This window comes from Semicossyphus pulcher, unplaced genomic scaffold (assembly GCF_022749685.1).
Source record: "Semicossyphus pulcher isolate SPU_LCO1_2020_fin unplaced genomic scaffold, fSemPul1.0.p SCAF_15, whole genome shotgun sequence".
Taxonomy (NCBI): domain Eukaryota; kingdom Metazoa; phylum Chordata; class Actinopteri; order Labriformes; family Labridae; genus Semicossyphus; species Semicossyphus pulcher.
Window position 1 is genome coordinate 7,766,415 of NW_027211659.1, and position 14,981 is coordinate 7,781,395.

At 41.3% G+C, this 14,981-nt stretch overlaps 2 protein-coding genes across 3 annotated transcripts in view; both read right to left on the reverse strand.

Annotated features, from left to right (window-relative positions):
* Nucleotides 1-150: 150 nt before the first annotated feature.
* tmem30c (transmembrane protein 30C) lies at nt 151-5,510 on the reverse strand. Its single transcript, XM_069663052.1, has 7 exons — nt 4,921-5,510; nt 4,558-4,674; nt 4,375-4,482; nt 2,137-2,227; nt 1,911-2,057; nt 1,617-1,829; nt 151-1,413 (listed from the first exon to the last, which is right to left on the reverse strand). Exons 1-7 carry the CDS (start codon nt 5,116-5,118, stop codon nt 1,226-1,228), a joined length of 1,062 nt encoding a protein of 353 aa, XP_069519153.1. The 5' UTR covers nt 5,119-5,510; the 3' UTR covers nt 151-1,225.
* Nucleotides 5,511-5,687: 177 nt separating this feature from the next.
* Nucleotides 5,688-14,981, reverse strand: part of cmss1 (cms1 ribosomal small subunit homolog) — a 34,828-nt gene continuing 25,534 nt past the window's right edge. The window contains exons 2-10 of one of the 2 annotated variants that reach the window (XM_069663652.1): nt 10,051-10,187; nt 8,810-8,881; nt 8,575-8,710; nt 8,426-8,485; nt 8,227-8,329; nt 8,082-8,142; nt 7,914-8,001; nt 7,738-7,826; nt 5,688-5,952 (exon numbers count right to left, since the gene is read on the reverse strand). In XM_069663652.1, the coding sequence (XP_069519753.1) occupies nt 5,869-5,952; nt 7,738-7,826; nt 7,914-8,001; nt 8,082-8,142; nt 8,227-8,329; nt 8,426-8,485; nt 8,575-8,710; nt 8,810-8,881; nt 10,051-10,187 (830 nt within the window). In that variant the 3' untranslated portion in view covers nt 5,688-5,868. Of the gene's footprint in view, nt 5,953-7,737; nt 7,827-7,913; nt 8,002-8,081; nt 8,143-8,226; nt 8,330-8,425; nt 8,486-8,574; nt 8,714-8,809; nt 8,882-10,050; nt 10,188-14,981 lie in introns of both variants that reach the window. The other variant, XM_069663651.1, reaches the window with a different exon arrangement.

Genomic DNA, 14,981 nt, shown 5'->3' on the forward strand with positions numbered 1-14,981 from the left:
AAAAATGATCGGATTTTGATATAAGAATACGAAGAAATTGATTTTCTGTATTTTTTTTTGCCTATATTGTAGAATAATAGATGCACAATATTACTGGGGATGTGATCTAAAAGGATTGAAATGACATTTTTCATTTCACTTCGACTTTAATGAACATCAGTATGAAAATACAGGATGTAAACATGCCAGAGCTAGCAATAATGCTATGTACATCCTTAAACAATATTACAGGCCTTAACAGAGACAGTGCAAGTGGCTGAGGTCTGTTTGTTTACTTTGTTTTTACACTTTAGCTGAATGACATTTACAGATTTCACAGTTACACTTCAAGTACAGAAAAGTAATATTTACAAAATCAATATTTTCTGCTAATCATAAAGTAATCAGTTCTTAAAGTGGTGTTTGATTTTTACCCATGCTGGTGCAATCGTTCCAACAATGTATACGTGTTCCCTTCAGGTTGAACCGTGATGGCGGAGTTGATTCCTTGACTTTACATCTAGCGCATTTGTCAAAACTAGAATGTTTCCAAACTGTTTTTAAATAATATTCTCATTAACCTAAGCTACACTTTCTGGTGCTAATTAGCTAAAAAGTTAAAATGTTTGTACGCCAAACTAGGATTGTAAACATGGCAAACAAAAGTGTTAGCTTCATGAGCATGTAAACAGAGCAATGCTTAGCTTAAGTACAGCCTCGCAGACCTGTTAGCATGGCCAAAGACTTATAAGCAGAATGTTTAGCATCTCTATAAGCTGCACTGGCCGACCTGAACTGTGCTGTAATTAAAACCCCGTCTACAAAATGACATCTTTGTACGCTCATGACGTAGCTTAACAAGGTTTGCTTGATGGATGGCGTGTATTCTATGATACATGATAGTTTATTCACAGCATTTTCTTCAGTGTTCATTTACTATTTATAATAAATATAATTGTATTAAAAAATATAAAAGGACTAAAATGGCGTGTATTCAAGATGTAAATGTTCATCAAGTAAAATCAACATGTCCAGAAAGCGTGAAATTAAATGTTCATTGATTCTCCAACACACCCTGCTGTGGTATTAAACCACATAAAAAAGCTTTTTAAACCCTCTCTCTAACCTTTATTTGCTCCCATTAAATTCTTTTTCATTTCAGCTGCTCCCAAGTAGCACGACAATTACTGATGGTGAGCTTCTTTTGAGTCTTCACCATCCCCAACCAGCTCCTTACCCTTCTTCCTCATTCCTCCATGTTCTTCCCGTTCTTCCCGAACTTCCACCAGACCACGGTGAGGGCGATAGCCAACAGGAAGATCAGGCTGCTGGTTACGAGGTAAGTGATGGGCAGGAAGTGGTTCTGACCTCCGAACCATGTCAGCGTGGTCAGCACCACTTCCTTTCTGCCTCGGAAGTACTGCACGGGGAAGTCTGGGGGGAGGCCGAGGTCAAGGCTGAAAATAGGTGATCACAAAGAGGAGCTCAATGGAAACAAGCTTAAAATAGCCCCCCGTCTATAAGCATGTGTTGAACTGCAGATAAGACAAAGGAAACAAACGCACACAATGGGAGACGTGTAACCTAATTTAACCCACGCTAACGTTCCCAGGAATTACACAGCAGTGAAAGGATACTGTAGGAGATGTCGATGCTGTAATTCCCCGCCGGCAGACCCTTAGTAAAGGGCTTCTCAGCTCGGTATAAAACCCCATAGAGCTTCTTGAAGTTAGGGAAGGCCGCCTCTCTCATCCAGATGATCAGGTCATCGTTGATGAAGCCGGTGTTGGTCGGGTCGGTATGATCCAGCTCATACACAGGATTCTTCCAGTACAGAGGCTTCGCTGTGCCTACAAAACAATCACAAATCCATCTGGTGAATAAAGTCGGAAATATTGGAGCGTACGTGAAAGACAGATTGAAGGATTTACCATCGAACTCTTGAGCCAGTGTCAAGTTTTCGATCTTCGGGTTGCGGTACTTGATATTTTTGTCTGTGTACCAGGTGATGCCCTTTCTTAACAGAGGGACGCGAACTGAAGAACCAGTGGGGCCATGATAGGTCAGAGTGAAGGTGTCTGGGAGGACAGATGTGAGGCCATGAAGTTAGAAGAGATAAAGATGCATGTGATGACTGATGATGTGTATGGTGCTCACCGTTGAAGATGCTGTTGGCCACAGCACCACAGGGCGCGATGGGGAGTCCCTTCGAGTCCACTCTAAATGGCTGGCAGTACGTGCTGGGGTTCTGGTCAGAAAACAAGGTTAACAGAGAAACTGAGGTGGATAATTTAAGTTTTAATTTTTATTTGGGCTGTTTATCCCTTATTGAGACCGAGAGAGGACATTGGACAGTGTAGGAAACCGGGGAAGAGAGAGTGTGGATGACACGCGGCAAAGGGGGGGAGTCAAACCCCGCGTCTGTGGCCTCTGTATGTGGGACGCGCATTTTAACCGCTGAGCTAAACGGGCGCCCATCAGTGGTGCACTTTTTATGCATGATGCAAAGGATGTTATCAGAGATCGAGATAAAAAAAATGATAACATAACACAAGATAAGATTTCTGTATCAGGACAATCGTGAATACGAGCACTGCCTGGAAAAAGCCGTCTGGTGACATTCTGTACAGTTACACTGATTTTATCCTTTATGCAGGGGGACCTTATCATTTTTGAGAAGATTGATTGATTGTGTTTGTGTGTATTATATATGTGTATTTCATCTGTGATGCAATACAAATATATTCTTTTAACAAAATATAAGGTGAAGTGATTCAGTCTATGTAAGTGCCGTTTGAAGAGTTTTAATTAGAGATAGACCGATATGTTTTTTTCAGGGCCGATACCGATACCGATTATTAGTAGTCAAGGAGGCCAATAACTGATATTTGGAGCCGATATTCATTTGCAGTAAAAGTTAAAATATTGGCGTCAAAATTTTGAATAATACAATCTCCAACACTTAACTTTGTTTAAATGCCTTTAAGCATATGTTTATTAAACAAACAAACAAAAAGCGCAGGGAGTTCCCAGGGTCAGCAGCATCTCTTATAAAGTTAACTGAAAATTTAAATAAAGAAATAATGTCCTGAAGTTTTATAAAGTAAATAAAACAAAGTTAAATAAAATTTGCAAAGACATGAACTCTTATCGGCCTTCAGATTTAAAAAAAATAAAAAAAATAAATTAAATTTTAAATAAAAAAAAAAGGCCGATGCCGATATGCGTCAAAATGCCTGAATATCGGCCCGGCCGATAATCGGTCTATCCCTAGTTTTAATTGTATATTTCTGAAAATCAGGGCATTATTGTTGATCGCAAAATTGTTGTTGGGATAATCGTAATATGAATTTTTTTAATCTTAAAGTTCAGTTACTTTTAGCTTTCCATTTTTATGTACAACACTTTTTCATTATTCGACCAAACAGTGCATAGAGTTCCTTCACCACCTACTAAAATGTTGAAACCCTATTTAAAAGGTTATTATTCCATTACAATATTTTAACTGACAGCCAATTCTTCTGCAGGAATTCTTCTTTTACTTTCAATACTTAAAGTAAAATTTACTCTTAACACTTTTACTTCAGTAACATAAAGCTTCTTCCCGTTTTTTCTGAATTAACGACATAATTGTCTCAGAATTCGAGAAAAGTTTTCACCGATAAAACAAAGAGTTGCTCTGTTTATCATAATTAACAAGATAGCAGATCAGATTGTCTTCTGTGTGAACGACCGTAAAGTCCTGAGGTGCCTGCGTGGAGTCTACAAAATAACAACAATACCACCTATATTACTTAAAGACACGAGCATCTCCCAGTGTCTCTACCCCGAACCAAAATAAACCAGGAGTAAACTCAACAGGCGGGAGATGTTGCTTTCATAAAATCAATCTTTTGTGTAATGAGAGCTCATCGCAGGATTTTGAGGTGTATCGTGAATGCAATACGCTTCTGTAAAAAGGTGCTGAAGTCTGAGTCCACCTGCATCAAAAGGCCAAAAAGGCAGAGCACCGTTTCAGTTTTCAAACAAGCTACGTGGGAAAATTGGGCTTTATTGCACTGTTTCATGTCAGCATGATTCTTTGGGGTGATTTGGAAGTGGTGTCATCGCATAGTTTGTCAGACTCTAACGTTTACAACACCTTCAGAGCAGTTAACAGCCTGTGTAGCAGAGCATAACAACTGAGCAGGCGATTGGTAGATGGTTTAATAATGTTGCCTTTTGAGTACATTAATTTTAGATTTGCACAATCCTTATAAAAAGTCTATTTTTTCATTCCGGCTCAAGACTTCATTATAACAGGCAGCACAACAATCAATACTGTCCTGATTTTAATAGTCCAGTATAAACCAGGCTCGAGTCCTAACAATGTCAATGTAATTTATAACTACAAACCTTTAACCTCGTCTTCCTGCCAACCATCTGCCCGTCATCTCTGGAGTCCATGTACCTGCGGAGGTTCTGATGGAAGTTTTTGAGGCCGTAGTAGAAGAAGACATCCCCCTGAAACAGCAGGAAACACAGCGTCAACACACTGTAGGTGTTTCACGTCATGTATGTTGTTAAAGAGTCTGTTACCTTGAATGCTTTCTCAATAGGAAACACCACAGTGCAGCTGCAGGCTTGATCAGCAAGGCTCACATCTTTACGCTTTTCAAAACATCTATCGCACGTCCCGGCCTCCGTGTAGTCCAACTGAGAGGACAGGAGAGAGTTAATGACAGCGCATACATGGTGAATACACTGTTCCTGTTTACCTCACTCTAAACATAACCTTGGATCTTTCCTCTCTTTGTCACTCCCTTTTTTATTGCACACAAGGGCTTTTGAACTCTTCCTGCCTCTGTCTGCCCACACATAAAATCTGTATTAGTACAGTCACTTATATATAAGAAACACAACTAAGACAGAAGCTCAATCTTCATAAACACTTGTACTCACCTTTATTTCCTGTGTGCTCTGCACTGTGAGCAGCAGCCATACTCCCAGCAGCATGCATATCAGAGCCATAAAGTAGAAGAACGGCAGCACGGTGTTAGCCGTTAGCATGGGAGACCAGGCAGGCAGCCTCTGCTGTTTGAAGGCAGAGTTGTCCGGCCTCTGAGCCAGGGGCCCAGTGTTGGCCTTTACTTTGCCCATGAGAGGGAGCTTCTGCTGGGGAAGGACTCGGACAGCCGGAGAGACAACCAAAGTGTCAGAGAGTGCGCGGTTCTATCTCCTCTTCCTGTTCCTTTTTTTTTCAGCGGTATCTCCCTGCTCACACACACACACACACACACAGATACACACAACACTCTGCTTGCCAAGAGATTTTCCCAGCAGGCCTTGCAGAGCGGGGCAGACTGTTGTGGTCTGTTACTTATTAACCACAACCCTTTACTTAACTACCTCTTTCTGTTTCTTTCCGTGTGTTCTTTAATACGTTCTTCCTACAATGCACTTCTCTGTTTGTTCACATGAAAACGACACAGACGTGTATTTTAAATATTTACTCTTCTTTTTCAGTGGGAGATCATCTGCCTGTGCCCCGTCACGCTGCTTTAAAATGTGTTATCAAAAGGATGTTATGACAAATGGGACTTCCTAGTGGGCGAGTAAACTCATGACCTCATGCTCCTCAGTAGGAGGGGCTTCCCAAGGTCGGCCTAAACAAACGGAAGGATGCTGGTTTCATTCTGAGTCCGTTTATTCAATCCATCACACCGGGACATCACATTGGGCTACAAGAACGAACAAACAACACCACGCATTTGACACGGCCGCTGAAAATAGTAAAAAAGCAGAGTGCAGATTTATGCACCGACACAGAGGGAAGACAGACAGGAAGAGGCCCCTCCAGCGTGAGGCGAGGAACGTCAGTCTGCACACAGCAAAGTTTACAACGTGCAGTTAAAATAGTCCAATTTTGACTTTGTCTTCTTTACATCCGCTCAGGATCCCGCTCTCCAGCAGCTTCATGAAGTCCAGTTTGATCTGCAAAAGACATTAAATATAATGACTGAAAAACAGAGTAACTAGAATTCTACTCTGTTTCTTTGTTTGCACCTCTTTGATACAGCCCTGTGTAGTCCTTGTCCTTTGTTTACTCATTTTAAATTATGGTATTATGCTAATCTTATTCTTCATATTTCACTCTGTGATACCAGTGGAGTAGCTTAGCATAATTTACAGTTTAAAAAACTCCTAATTTTTCTCACACTGGTGCTCTGTGCAGGCCCTCATACAGCCTTGGCCTGAAAAGACTCAGTCAGCTCTGTCCCTTTAAGAAACCCCGCCCCTACAAGCCCACTTTCTTCTGATTGGCCAGCTCTAAGAAGCCTGCTGAGGCTGCACTTTGTGACGTCACAAAGTGCAGCATGTAGAAAAAACTGTGAAACCTGGCATTCAGTGCAGCCTGCAGACTGAGCTGAGAAGCCTGGGGATTACTCCAACATACTTTAACCTACAGATTTGAAACTTCACCCACGTTTAGTCTGGACATCCAACATTGTAACATTATATATATATGTCTTAAAATGTGAAATAAGACCCCCTCTATAACAGTGATAAACTGAACTAGGTGGAAACTATGAGGGAAGCTTGCAGAGATTCTGCCGTTTCTTTTGCACAGCTTTTTTTCTCCTTTTGCGGCCAGACATGGAGCCGAGTATTGTTTCACAGATTGTACTGTTAGGTCAAGAGTTTAGAAGTGTGGGTTTTTTGTTTATTGTTCTTTAAAACACTGATGCCTTTTGCTTTCCGTTTGGTCATTTTAGTTGGTTTCCTTCTGTTGATCAATTTCTGTAAATGCATGTTTGTTATTGTTTTACTTTTGGGGTCTGCTGCTGCTGTTTTTGTTCATCTTTTCAAAAAGGATTATGTTACTCCCTGTGTTCCCCATGACGCTCAAAGCTCCTGTGAGGAACTTATGTCGACTTTGGCGCCCCCTGTGGACCGTACCTCTTATCTCTTTGCTGATTTTGTCCTGTACATGTTTAAGTGGTGGTTTTTAACAATAAATCTCCTCCTGCTTTCTTTAACAGTCATATGTATCACTCACTTTAAATGTCTGCCCTGGAAAATGTAAACAAAGGCAGCGTGCAGTTAATCGCTTCGTCTGACACCTACCCCCCGCCAGCAGTTCCAGGCATTAAAATAACTCCTCACAGGCGCTTTAAAAAGGTTGTAACACAAAATGACACAACCTTTGTTTCTTAGCTGCACACTATGACGTTCCTGTGTCTAAATCTCTACTTCCAAGGGAGTTAAAGTTTGTTATTCTGAATGGCTTAGCAGATAAAGATGTGTTCCTCCCAGCAAGTGCAAAGCAGCAGGCCCCAGCGGATTAACCTGAAACTGCAGCTGCAAAGTGGCTGTGGTGGCGAGTCCACCTGAGGCTCCTGAGAAGGTGTTAAGTCCTCTCCCTCGGCTGCAGCTGAGCCACCTCCTTTGCTGCTACAGTTTGAGCTTTTATCTTTTCATTGTTGCGATTATTAATAATGCTAATTCTGTTTATTTTAAATGTTAAACTTCAGAAAAAATAGGTGTCTCTTTCTTCTCTGAAAAGTCCAATTTTGCTGTATGTGCACAAGCTGCATATCGGATCATGAGTTCTGTTCACACACGAAGTAACACATCACAGTCGGGGAACAATAATCCTTTTTTTTTTATTTGATGGGAGCTTTAAATACAGTAAAAATATCAAATCTTATATCTAAATAACTTGTTAGTCAAAGCTGTCTTGTTATCTTCTCAGCCCAGCAGGGGGCAGTAGCTCACCTCAGGAATGTCCACCATCCTCCGGAGCTTCTGGTCCCTCCAGTTCCAGTCCAGAACCACATATCTCAAAGCCTGCAGGTTCAAACCATCTGAAAGAGATAACACCAGTTTGCACAGAGTAATAAAACCTATAATGCTTTAAAATTCAACTGCAGAACCATCGTGGTCGCACCCACCTTTCTCAATAAGAGCGCTGATCCTGCCGGGGGTCCCCACTCCGATGTGTGTGACGCCTTTCTGCAGCAGCTTCACCTGCTCCTCTACCTGTACACACAAAAGACAGAGAGCTGTTTAAACTCGTCATTGTGCGCACATGCATTGTTTTAATGAGTCTTCTCTTCTACCTTGATATGTTTTGCAAAAAGTTTTATTGCTTTGGCTTCACCCTTGAAGGTTGTCAGCTGCCTGGGGAGAACAGGAAACAAATAGCGCTCAAGTAAACATAATTAGAAAGTTGTAATGTAGGCAACTCCCCCGTGTGTCACCTACTTGATGAGCTCGATGGTTCGGAGAGCAGAGCTACAAACGATGAGCAGAACCACAGAACTCTTCTCTGTGTGCTGCTTTTGAATCTTCGCCCACTTGGGACACACTAGGAACAACAGGGAAAGAAAAGAGGAAATTAAAGCGACATGTTTGTTCAAAAGAAACAAGCTAAAAGCAGGTTTTAGTTGAGCGCATCACTCACCTTGTTTCAGATACGAGGAAAGGCTGTGCGTTAAGTCATTGCTGGACAGGAAGCAGGAGTCTGGAGGGTGTGGGAGGGCAGACGGTGACCTTGGTGAATCAACAGATCAGCACATATTGACAGAGCTTAGAAAGGTAAAGGCGACTGACCGTGCAGTTTGAGCTCCTCCTGCTCGATCACAGAGCGCTTGTCCGAGAAGTACTGCGTGACGAGGCTCTGCAGGTCTGCAGGACAGCCAGGCTTCGGCTCCGAGGAGGACAAGACATCGGTAATCGTCTTCTTCTTCTTCTGGTAAACAAAATAAATGCATGTACAGTGTGATTCACAAACAAAGCCTAATGAATGTTGTGCCCGTGTTGTACCAGCAGGTGTCACTACACTCACCTTCCTCTTTCTTTTGACTTTAGGTGACTTTGCATCCTCAGGCTCTTTCTTCGGAGGAGTTACACACTCTTTCTGTGAAAGCAATGCAGAACACACAATTTAGGTACAGTACATACATTTGATTCATATTAAGCAGTAGTTTAGAACCACCAGAGTTAATATTAACATATATTTGTGTTCCATCATACTAAGCCATCATTATTGCTAAGTGCTGCTCATGGTGGATTCATGTTGGGTCTCTCTAAATAACAAAGTGTACAGTCTAGACCTGCTCTTGTTGTAAAGTGTCATGAGATAACTTTGGTTATGATTTTGTGCAACACAAATAAAATTTGATTATGACTTTACCACCAAAAATCTACAACAAAAAGGCTGCAATTCATGATTTTTTTTCACTATCTACAAATGTGCTGATTATTTCCTTGATCACACTTTGTTCCACAGCGGATACAAGAAATCATTCAATCAATTAGTTCGCAACTTTTTTTTGTCAACTGAGTTTAAGTAATTGAGAGAAAAAAAATGTGATTCAAGCTTCTTAAATGTGAATGTTTTCTGCTTTCCTCGCCGCTCTTTGACAGTAAAGTGTCTTTCCTCAGAGACATTTGAGAACGTCATCTTGGACTTTTGGAAACACTAAATGCCACTTTTTTTTCTTGCTCTTTATTGTGAGAAAATGTGAAGAAGACAATACAAATGAAAGACGTACAAATCATGGAGAAAGAATAGAAACAATTACCAAAGGATCAGACGTTACCAAAACAGAAATCAAACAAACAAGGAAACAAAAATAAAACAAACAGACACAAGAAAGAACAAATAAACAGAAAGAGAAAAAAAAGGATGAGAGAATGAAAGCTCTGTTTGATGAGTGTTTTAGTTCTATCTGTTCAATTTTTTTTACTTTTATAGAGCAGACAACCTGCTGATTATACCGAGAAAAAAGACAAAATATTAATTGGCATTTGAATTGGCATTACAAATTATTATGAGCCCTAGTTTTGTCTATTGGTGGTTTTCATAAGTCAGAGCACAAGCTGACAAGTACAAAGGCTTTGTAACTTACAGTCAAAATCTCATATTATATTATATATCTATTAATAATATAGAGCAGAAAAAGAAGCTGCTAATCCTCACAATGGAGAGGCTGGAAGGGGAGAGTGTGTCCATCAACTAATCAATTAATGACAATTTCAACGAGGGAATGTTTAACACTGGTTTAACACAACGATGTATTTTACCTGTTCACTCTGTTTCTTCTTCTTGGCCTTCACTGTTTTCTCTGTCACCGCCTTCCTCTTCTCCGGTTTGCTCTTTGTTTTTGGTTTCTCTGTCGGCTGTTTCTCTTCTTGTTTCTCTTCCTCGACCTCGGATGCATCTGGAAAAAAAAGAAACCAAAGGACATTTCTTCATTATGTTGGATTTATGGACTTGGAATAGTGCAAGAAAGAAAGATGGAAGAAAGAAAGAAAGAAAGAAATAAAGAAAATGAAGGTGAGGCAACAGAAAACACATTTCAGGTTAGCAGAAGTCAGGTTTGGCTATTAACAGAAGTGCCTAACCACCATGGCATCCCAGAAACAAACACACTCTCCATGGATACAAGCCTATTTAGTCAGAATCTGCTTCCACACTTTGGCGCCTGAACTGCAGATTTGGCATTTGCACAGTGAAGTATTTAGAACAGAACAGAAAAACAGAAATACTCAAACGTTCCCCGAGATAACAACAATGCAGCAAAGCTCCATCCAAGCATCTGGTTATATTTAGCCTCTCTGTTGCTACCACTTCTCCGTGCATACCTCTCATCTCATGCTATGAGGTCATGCTCAGACCCTCTGGCATATATGCATGCTTGTTCAGAATACTTTAAAACAGATGCCAGATTGAACTGGCTAATAAATCTGTGGGTTTCACTGCAGTGTCCTTCCTGAAATGTGTATGTTTGTAATTCTCCCCGTGGACCGTCGGTATCAAAGAACAGGACGGCTGACATCATCTCTGGGTCTTATTGAGTGTAGGAGGATTACATTCGTCACAAGTAGAGTTTGGTGAGGTCTGTGAAAGGCCTGCTTATGGCGTGCTGTACTTGTTGCCAAAACCCATTTAGTAGCATCAAAACAGGTAGCCATTATATCATTAAGCTCTGATGGAAAACAACTAGTATGACCTAAGGCCGGAGGTATACTGGCTTTTTAACCTTGTGTTCGCGTACACAACCAGCGGCGTCATGAACATAAGAGTTCACATACTTGGCTATGCACTACGTGTGTTACTGGAGGACACCTCTAGAGGGCCCACCGGAGAGCTCAGGCCGTATGCAACTACCGTATGTGCGGGATGTAAACAACACACAACTCGAGGAGGTTACTATGATGTTAGGACTTGTTTCCACTTAGTTTTGCAGGTTTATCTGTCGCAGATATTTTGACAGGCATGATTGTTGCTCTGCAGTGGCAATGATCGTAACTGCAGACTTGGTTTATCAGCTTTTCAGAACTTTCTGGCTGTGTCCGAAACCGCATACTTACGTACTGCTTACTACATACTCAAACAGTATGTCCTGCATACTGCCTACTAACCTGACTATTTGGATGCCGTTCGCATCATACTCAGAGCCGTCGTCTCCGTATCACGTGACTTAATCGTTTACGTATGTCCGGTCTGATCTCCGGTCCATCTCCACCATAGTAGAAGCTGAATAACCGCAATGCATTTTGGGGCGGTTGAGTCCAACCAGTGAGCTCCCGTCTCATACTCAAATATCCGGGCCGATCTAGTATACATCCGGGCATTTCTCGCATACACAAAATTGCATACTATGAGATGGGAACGCATGACATACTAAGTATGATAGTATGTGGTTTCGGACACACCGTCTGTCATTGTTGTCCCTGCTGCTTTGTTGACCCTGTCACATCCCCTCTGCCTCTACACTGCCCCTACTGCTCATGCGCATACTGCAACTTGCGTACGTGCACAGCCGCCGCTCCAAACAGACGCACGGACCAGGTGGCCGTCATGTGCACGCAAACACCTAGTTAAAAGCAAGTATATCTCTGGCTTAAGTGATCGAGGTATGGCAAGAGGTGTAGCAACATTGTCTCAATCCATAAGAAGCAATGAAACAACTGTTTTTCACCTTACGTGAGAGTGCTGAATCGTCCTTTAAAGCTTTTACCCAAAGACACCGTGGGGGAAGTCAACCTCAGGTTTTTAATTTTAGGTTGCAGGTATCAGGAATTTAAGACAAAGGTATCTATTAAACAGAGGATGATTGTACTCCACCTCATTTCTTACCTTTAGGAGTCTGTTCCAAAGACGCCCAGAGGTCTTAATAACGCAGCTTTATGAGGACAATTAAAAAGTAAGGGAAAGAAGCTAAAGACAGAAGGCAAGGCAACAGAGCACTCTCTTTATGACTTGCTTATTCACCTTTTCACCATTAGTTTTCTTTATCCTAACTCTGCCAACATGTGCTTGCTTCTTCCTCTCTAAGTTTACATTGATAAGATAATTATCACGTTTTTCTCTTAAAGCTATTATAGTCAAAGAAATGATTAAAGAAAAGACTCTGTCTCCAGAGCACATCTTTTTCTTTCTATCATTTAATAACAACCTTCTCTCCATCCATCACTCTAATTCCTTATTTGTTACAGTCATCTGTCCAGTCATGCAATCTTTCTGTTGGAAGACCAACCCATCTATTGATCTGCCAAAGCAACCATTGCCTCTCTTCTCCCTGCTTGTACTCATCCTTTCCTCACTCTCATGCTGGACTGTTGGAAGGAAAGTGAAGATAGAAAAGGTGCCAGAGGCCAAGGAACAGAGGACAAGTGGACGAAGGGAGGTGAACTACAGAGGCGAGGAGGACTTACTGCGGATATATTGGTGATAAATTATAGATAAGTGGGAGATAGTTAAAGTAAAGTCCAGGCCTTTGTACGACCAGTGAGCGGCCCAGGTCCACCTGTGCTGCAGCAGGTAAGATTGAGTTTTTAGGATTACTCTCAGTTAATTAATTTGTTGTGTGTTTGTTTCTTTCCATTTCATCTTTAAAATATGACTCGAAACAATTTATTGTGACTCAAAATTGTTGGCGAATAATGGATCGATCATTACAGCTCAAGTTTTTTAACTCTGTTGGTGCTGGTACTCCAATGTATCTGCTCTGTTTACCAAAGAGCAAGCGTGCTTTATAAAAGTATGCCACTGATGTGATAAAACTTTAAGTTTAAGACAGGTACAGAGATTGAAATCTATTAGAAAACAGTTCACCTGAAGTAGTAGTGTTGTTTGGCTTTGTTAAGATAAAAGGAAAAAGGTAAATTTAACAACAAATGCAGTAAATCCACCTGTCTAATGTAAATTGTAACATCTACCAGCATGATGTATGTGCCTGAGTTGATGACACAAATTGCAATTACCTGACATTGCTGTTTTGTACTCACTGAGCTGTGAAATAATCTACAACACAACAAACATGTGTTCAGAAGGTAACTAAACCCTCAGATGAGGGAAGCTGCTGACGGCGCAGCCACACTGGTGTTTAGCCTAAAGAGCATTTCTAATCTTACAGATGGCCTGAGGACGAGCCCCCAAAGAGTCATTTAGAGACGCTCTTCCACTTCCTGACTCATGGTGTATTTAATATGGTGCAGGGAACAGCGGACATGATGCATATATATTTGTATACATACATGAAAACACAGAACTCACTTTGTTTTCTCCCTGTGGGACAGAGCTGCAATATTCCCTTCTTTGCAGAGGACTATTCCTCATAAAGGCTTGGATAAGGAAACTTTACAGTTCATTATGTACAGCTGGGTAAATCTAATGCAATCTAATGCAACAGCCATGAAATGAATCCTCTTCCGTGAAAGTGATAACGCTCAGTTTAGCTAAACTGAGAGGTTTTCTTTTTAATATTTAGTCAACTCTCATTTGGAACGTTTGCGACGCCTCTCAGTGTGATGCAACATCATTTAACAGCACAATAAACTGCAGTCTCCAAAATAACCATTAAGTCGAATGAAAATGTCTCTAAAATGGGTCCAAACAAAACATTACAAACTTCATAAAGGTCGGATTTATTGCTTTTGTTTTAGACTGCATTCGTATGAGATGTAAAATTACATTCATTCTTACTGATTTGAAGACAATAATCGTAAAAACCTGGTCAAATTGAACAAAAGCTGCTTCCATGGATAAATCTAACTAAAGGTGTGTTTGTGTATTTTGCGTGCACCAACTACTTAAACAGACGGATGAGCTAATGACGGCTAAGTTGCGCTTCTTTAAGGACTGTGCTATTAGTGAGATAAGACAAAAGTAGAGCTACAACAAGGCCCTTAAAGATGGAGTTATAGCTGTGGTATCCCTCATCTAAGCAAATGCAGTATTAACACAACATTTATTCCATGAGCGCTAAAGTTACAGAGGCCTGAGGGCCCAATTTTACATAAAGTCATCCAATCTGCACATGCAATCTGTCTGTAATTAGCATCGACTTTACTAAAGGCTCAAAAAATCCATGGTGACGAGAACGTATCACTGATTTACGACACACGAAATGCATCGCTAATGACAAGCACACCAAGTTGAGGATGATGCACCGACTCGAAAAATAACACGAGTTCAGAATTAGACAAAAAAAGCTGTGCAAATGTGGCTCTGATGCAACAACCCGACGCAAACCAGAGAGGAAAACAAGCTGGATGTAAAGTGTTCCAGTGTCGCTCCAGATGGTGGAGTCAGCAGAAGGAGAACGAGCGTGGTGTCAGATGCTCGCGGGGCCGTGAGCTCAGATAACCATAGATCAATGGAAGTGCAGGGAAATGGGCCCGCCTGGTCATCTTTAATGGCTGATCAATAGAGGTGACCGGTTTTAATGGATGGTCGATGGCGCTGACTGGATGTAACGAGGATCAATCGACTGGTTTTAGGAAACGGTTGATTGTTTCAGTTCCAGATGAATTGCTGGGATTTGGTTATTAGTTTTTAGGGGTGACGCGCTCGCTCGTGGAAAAAGGCACTGTGCCCACAAATCTGCTAAAAACTGCGTCGGCCGTGACCTCAGAAAAGCTCTTAATTACCACCTCGGTTTACTCCATTAGCCTGATTAAAGATACCACTTTGGCCTGTGCAGATGGATAAGACAAACCAATTATGC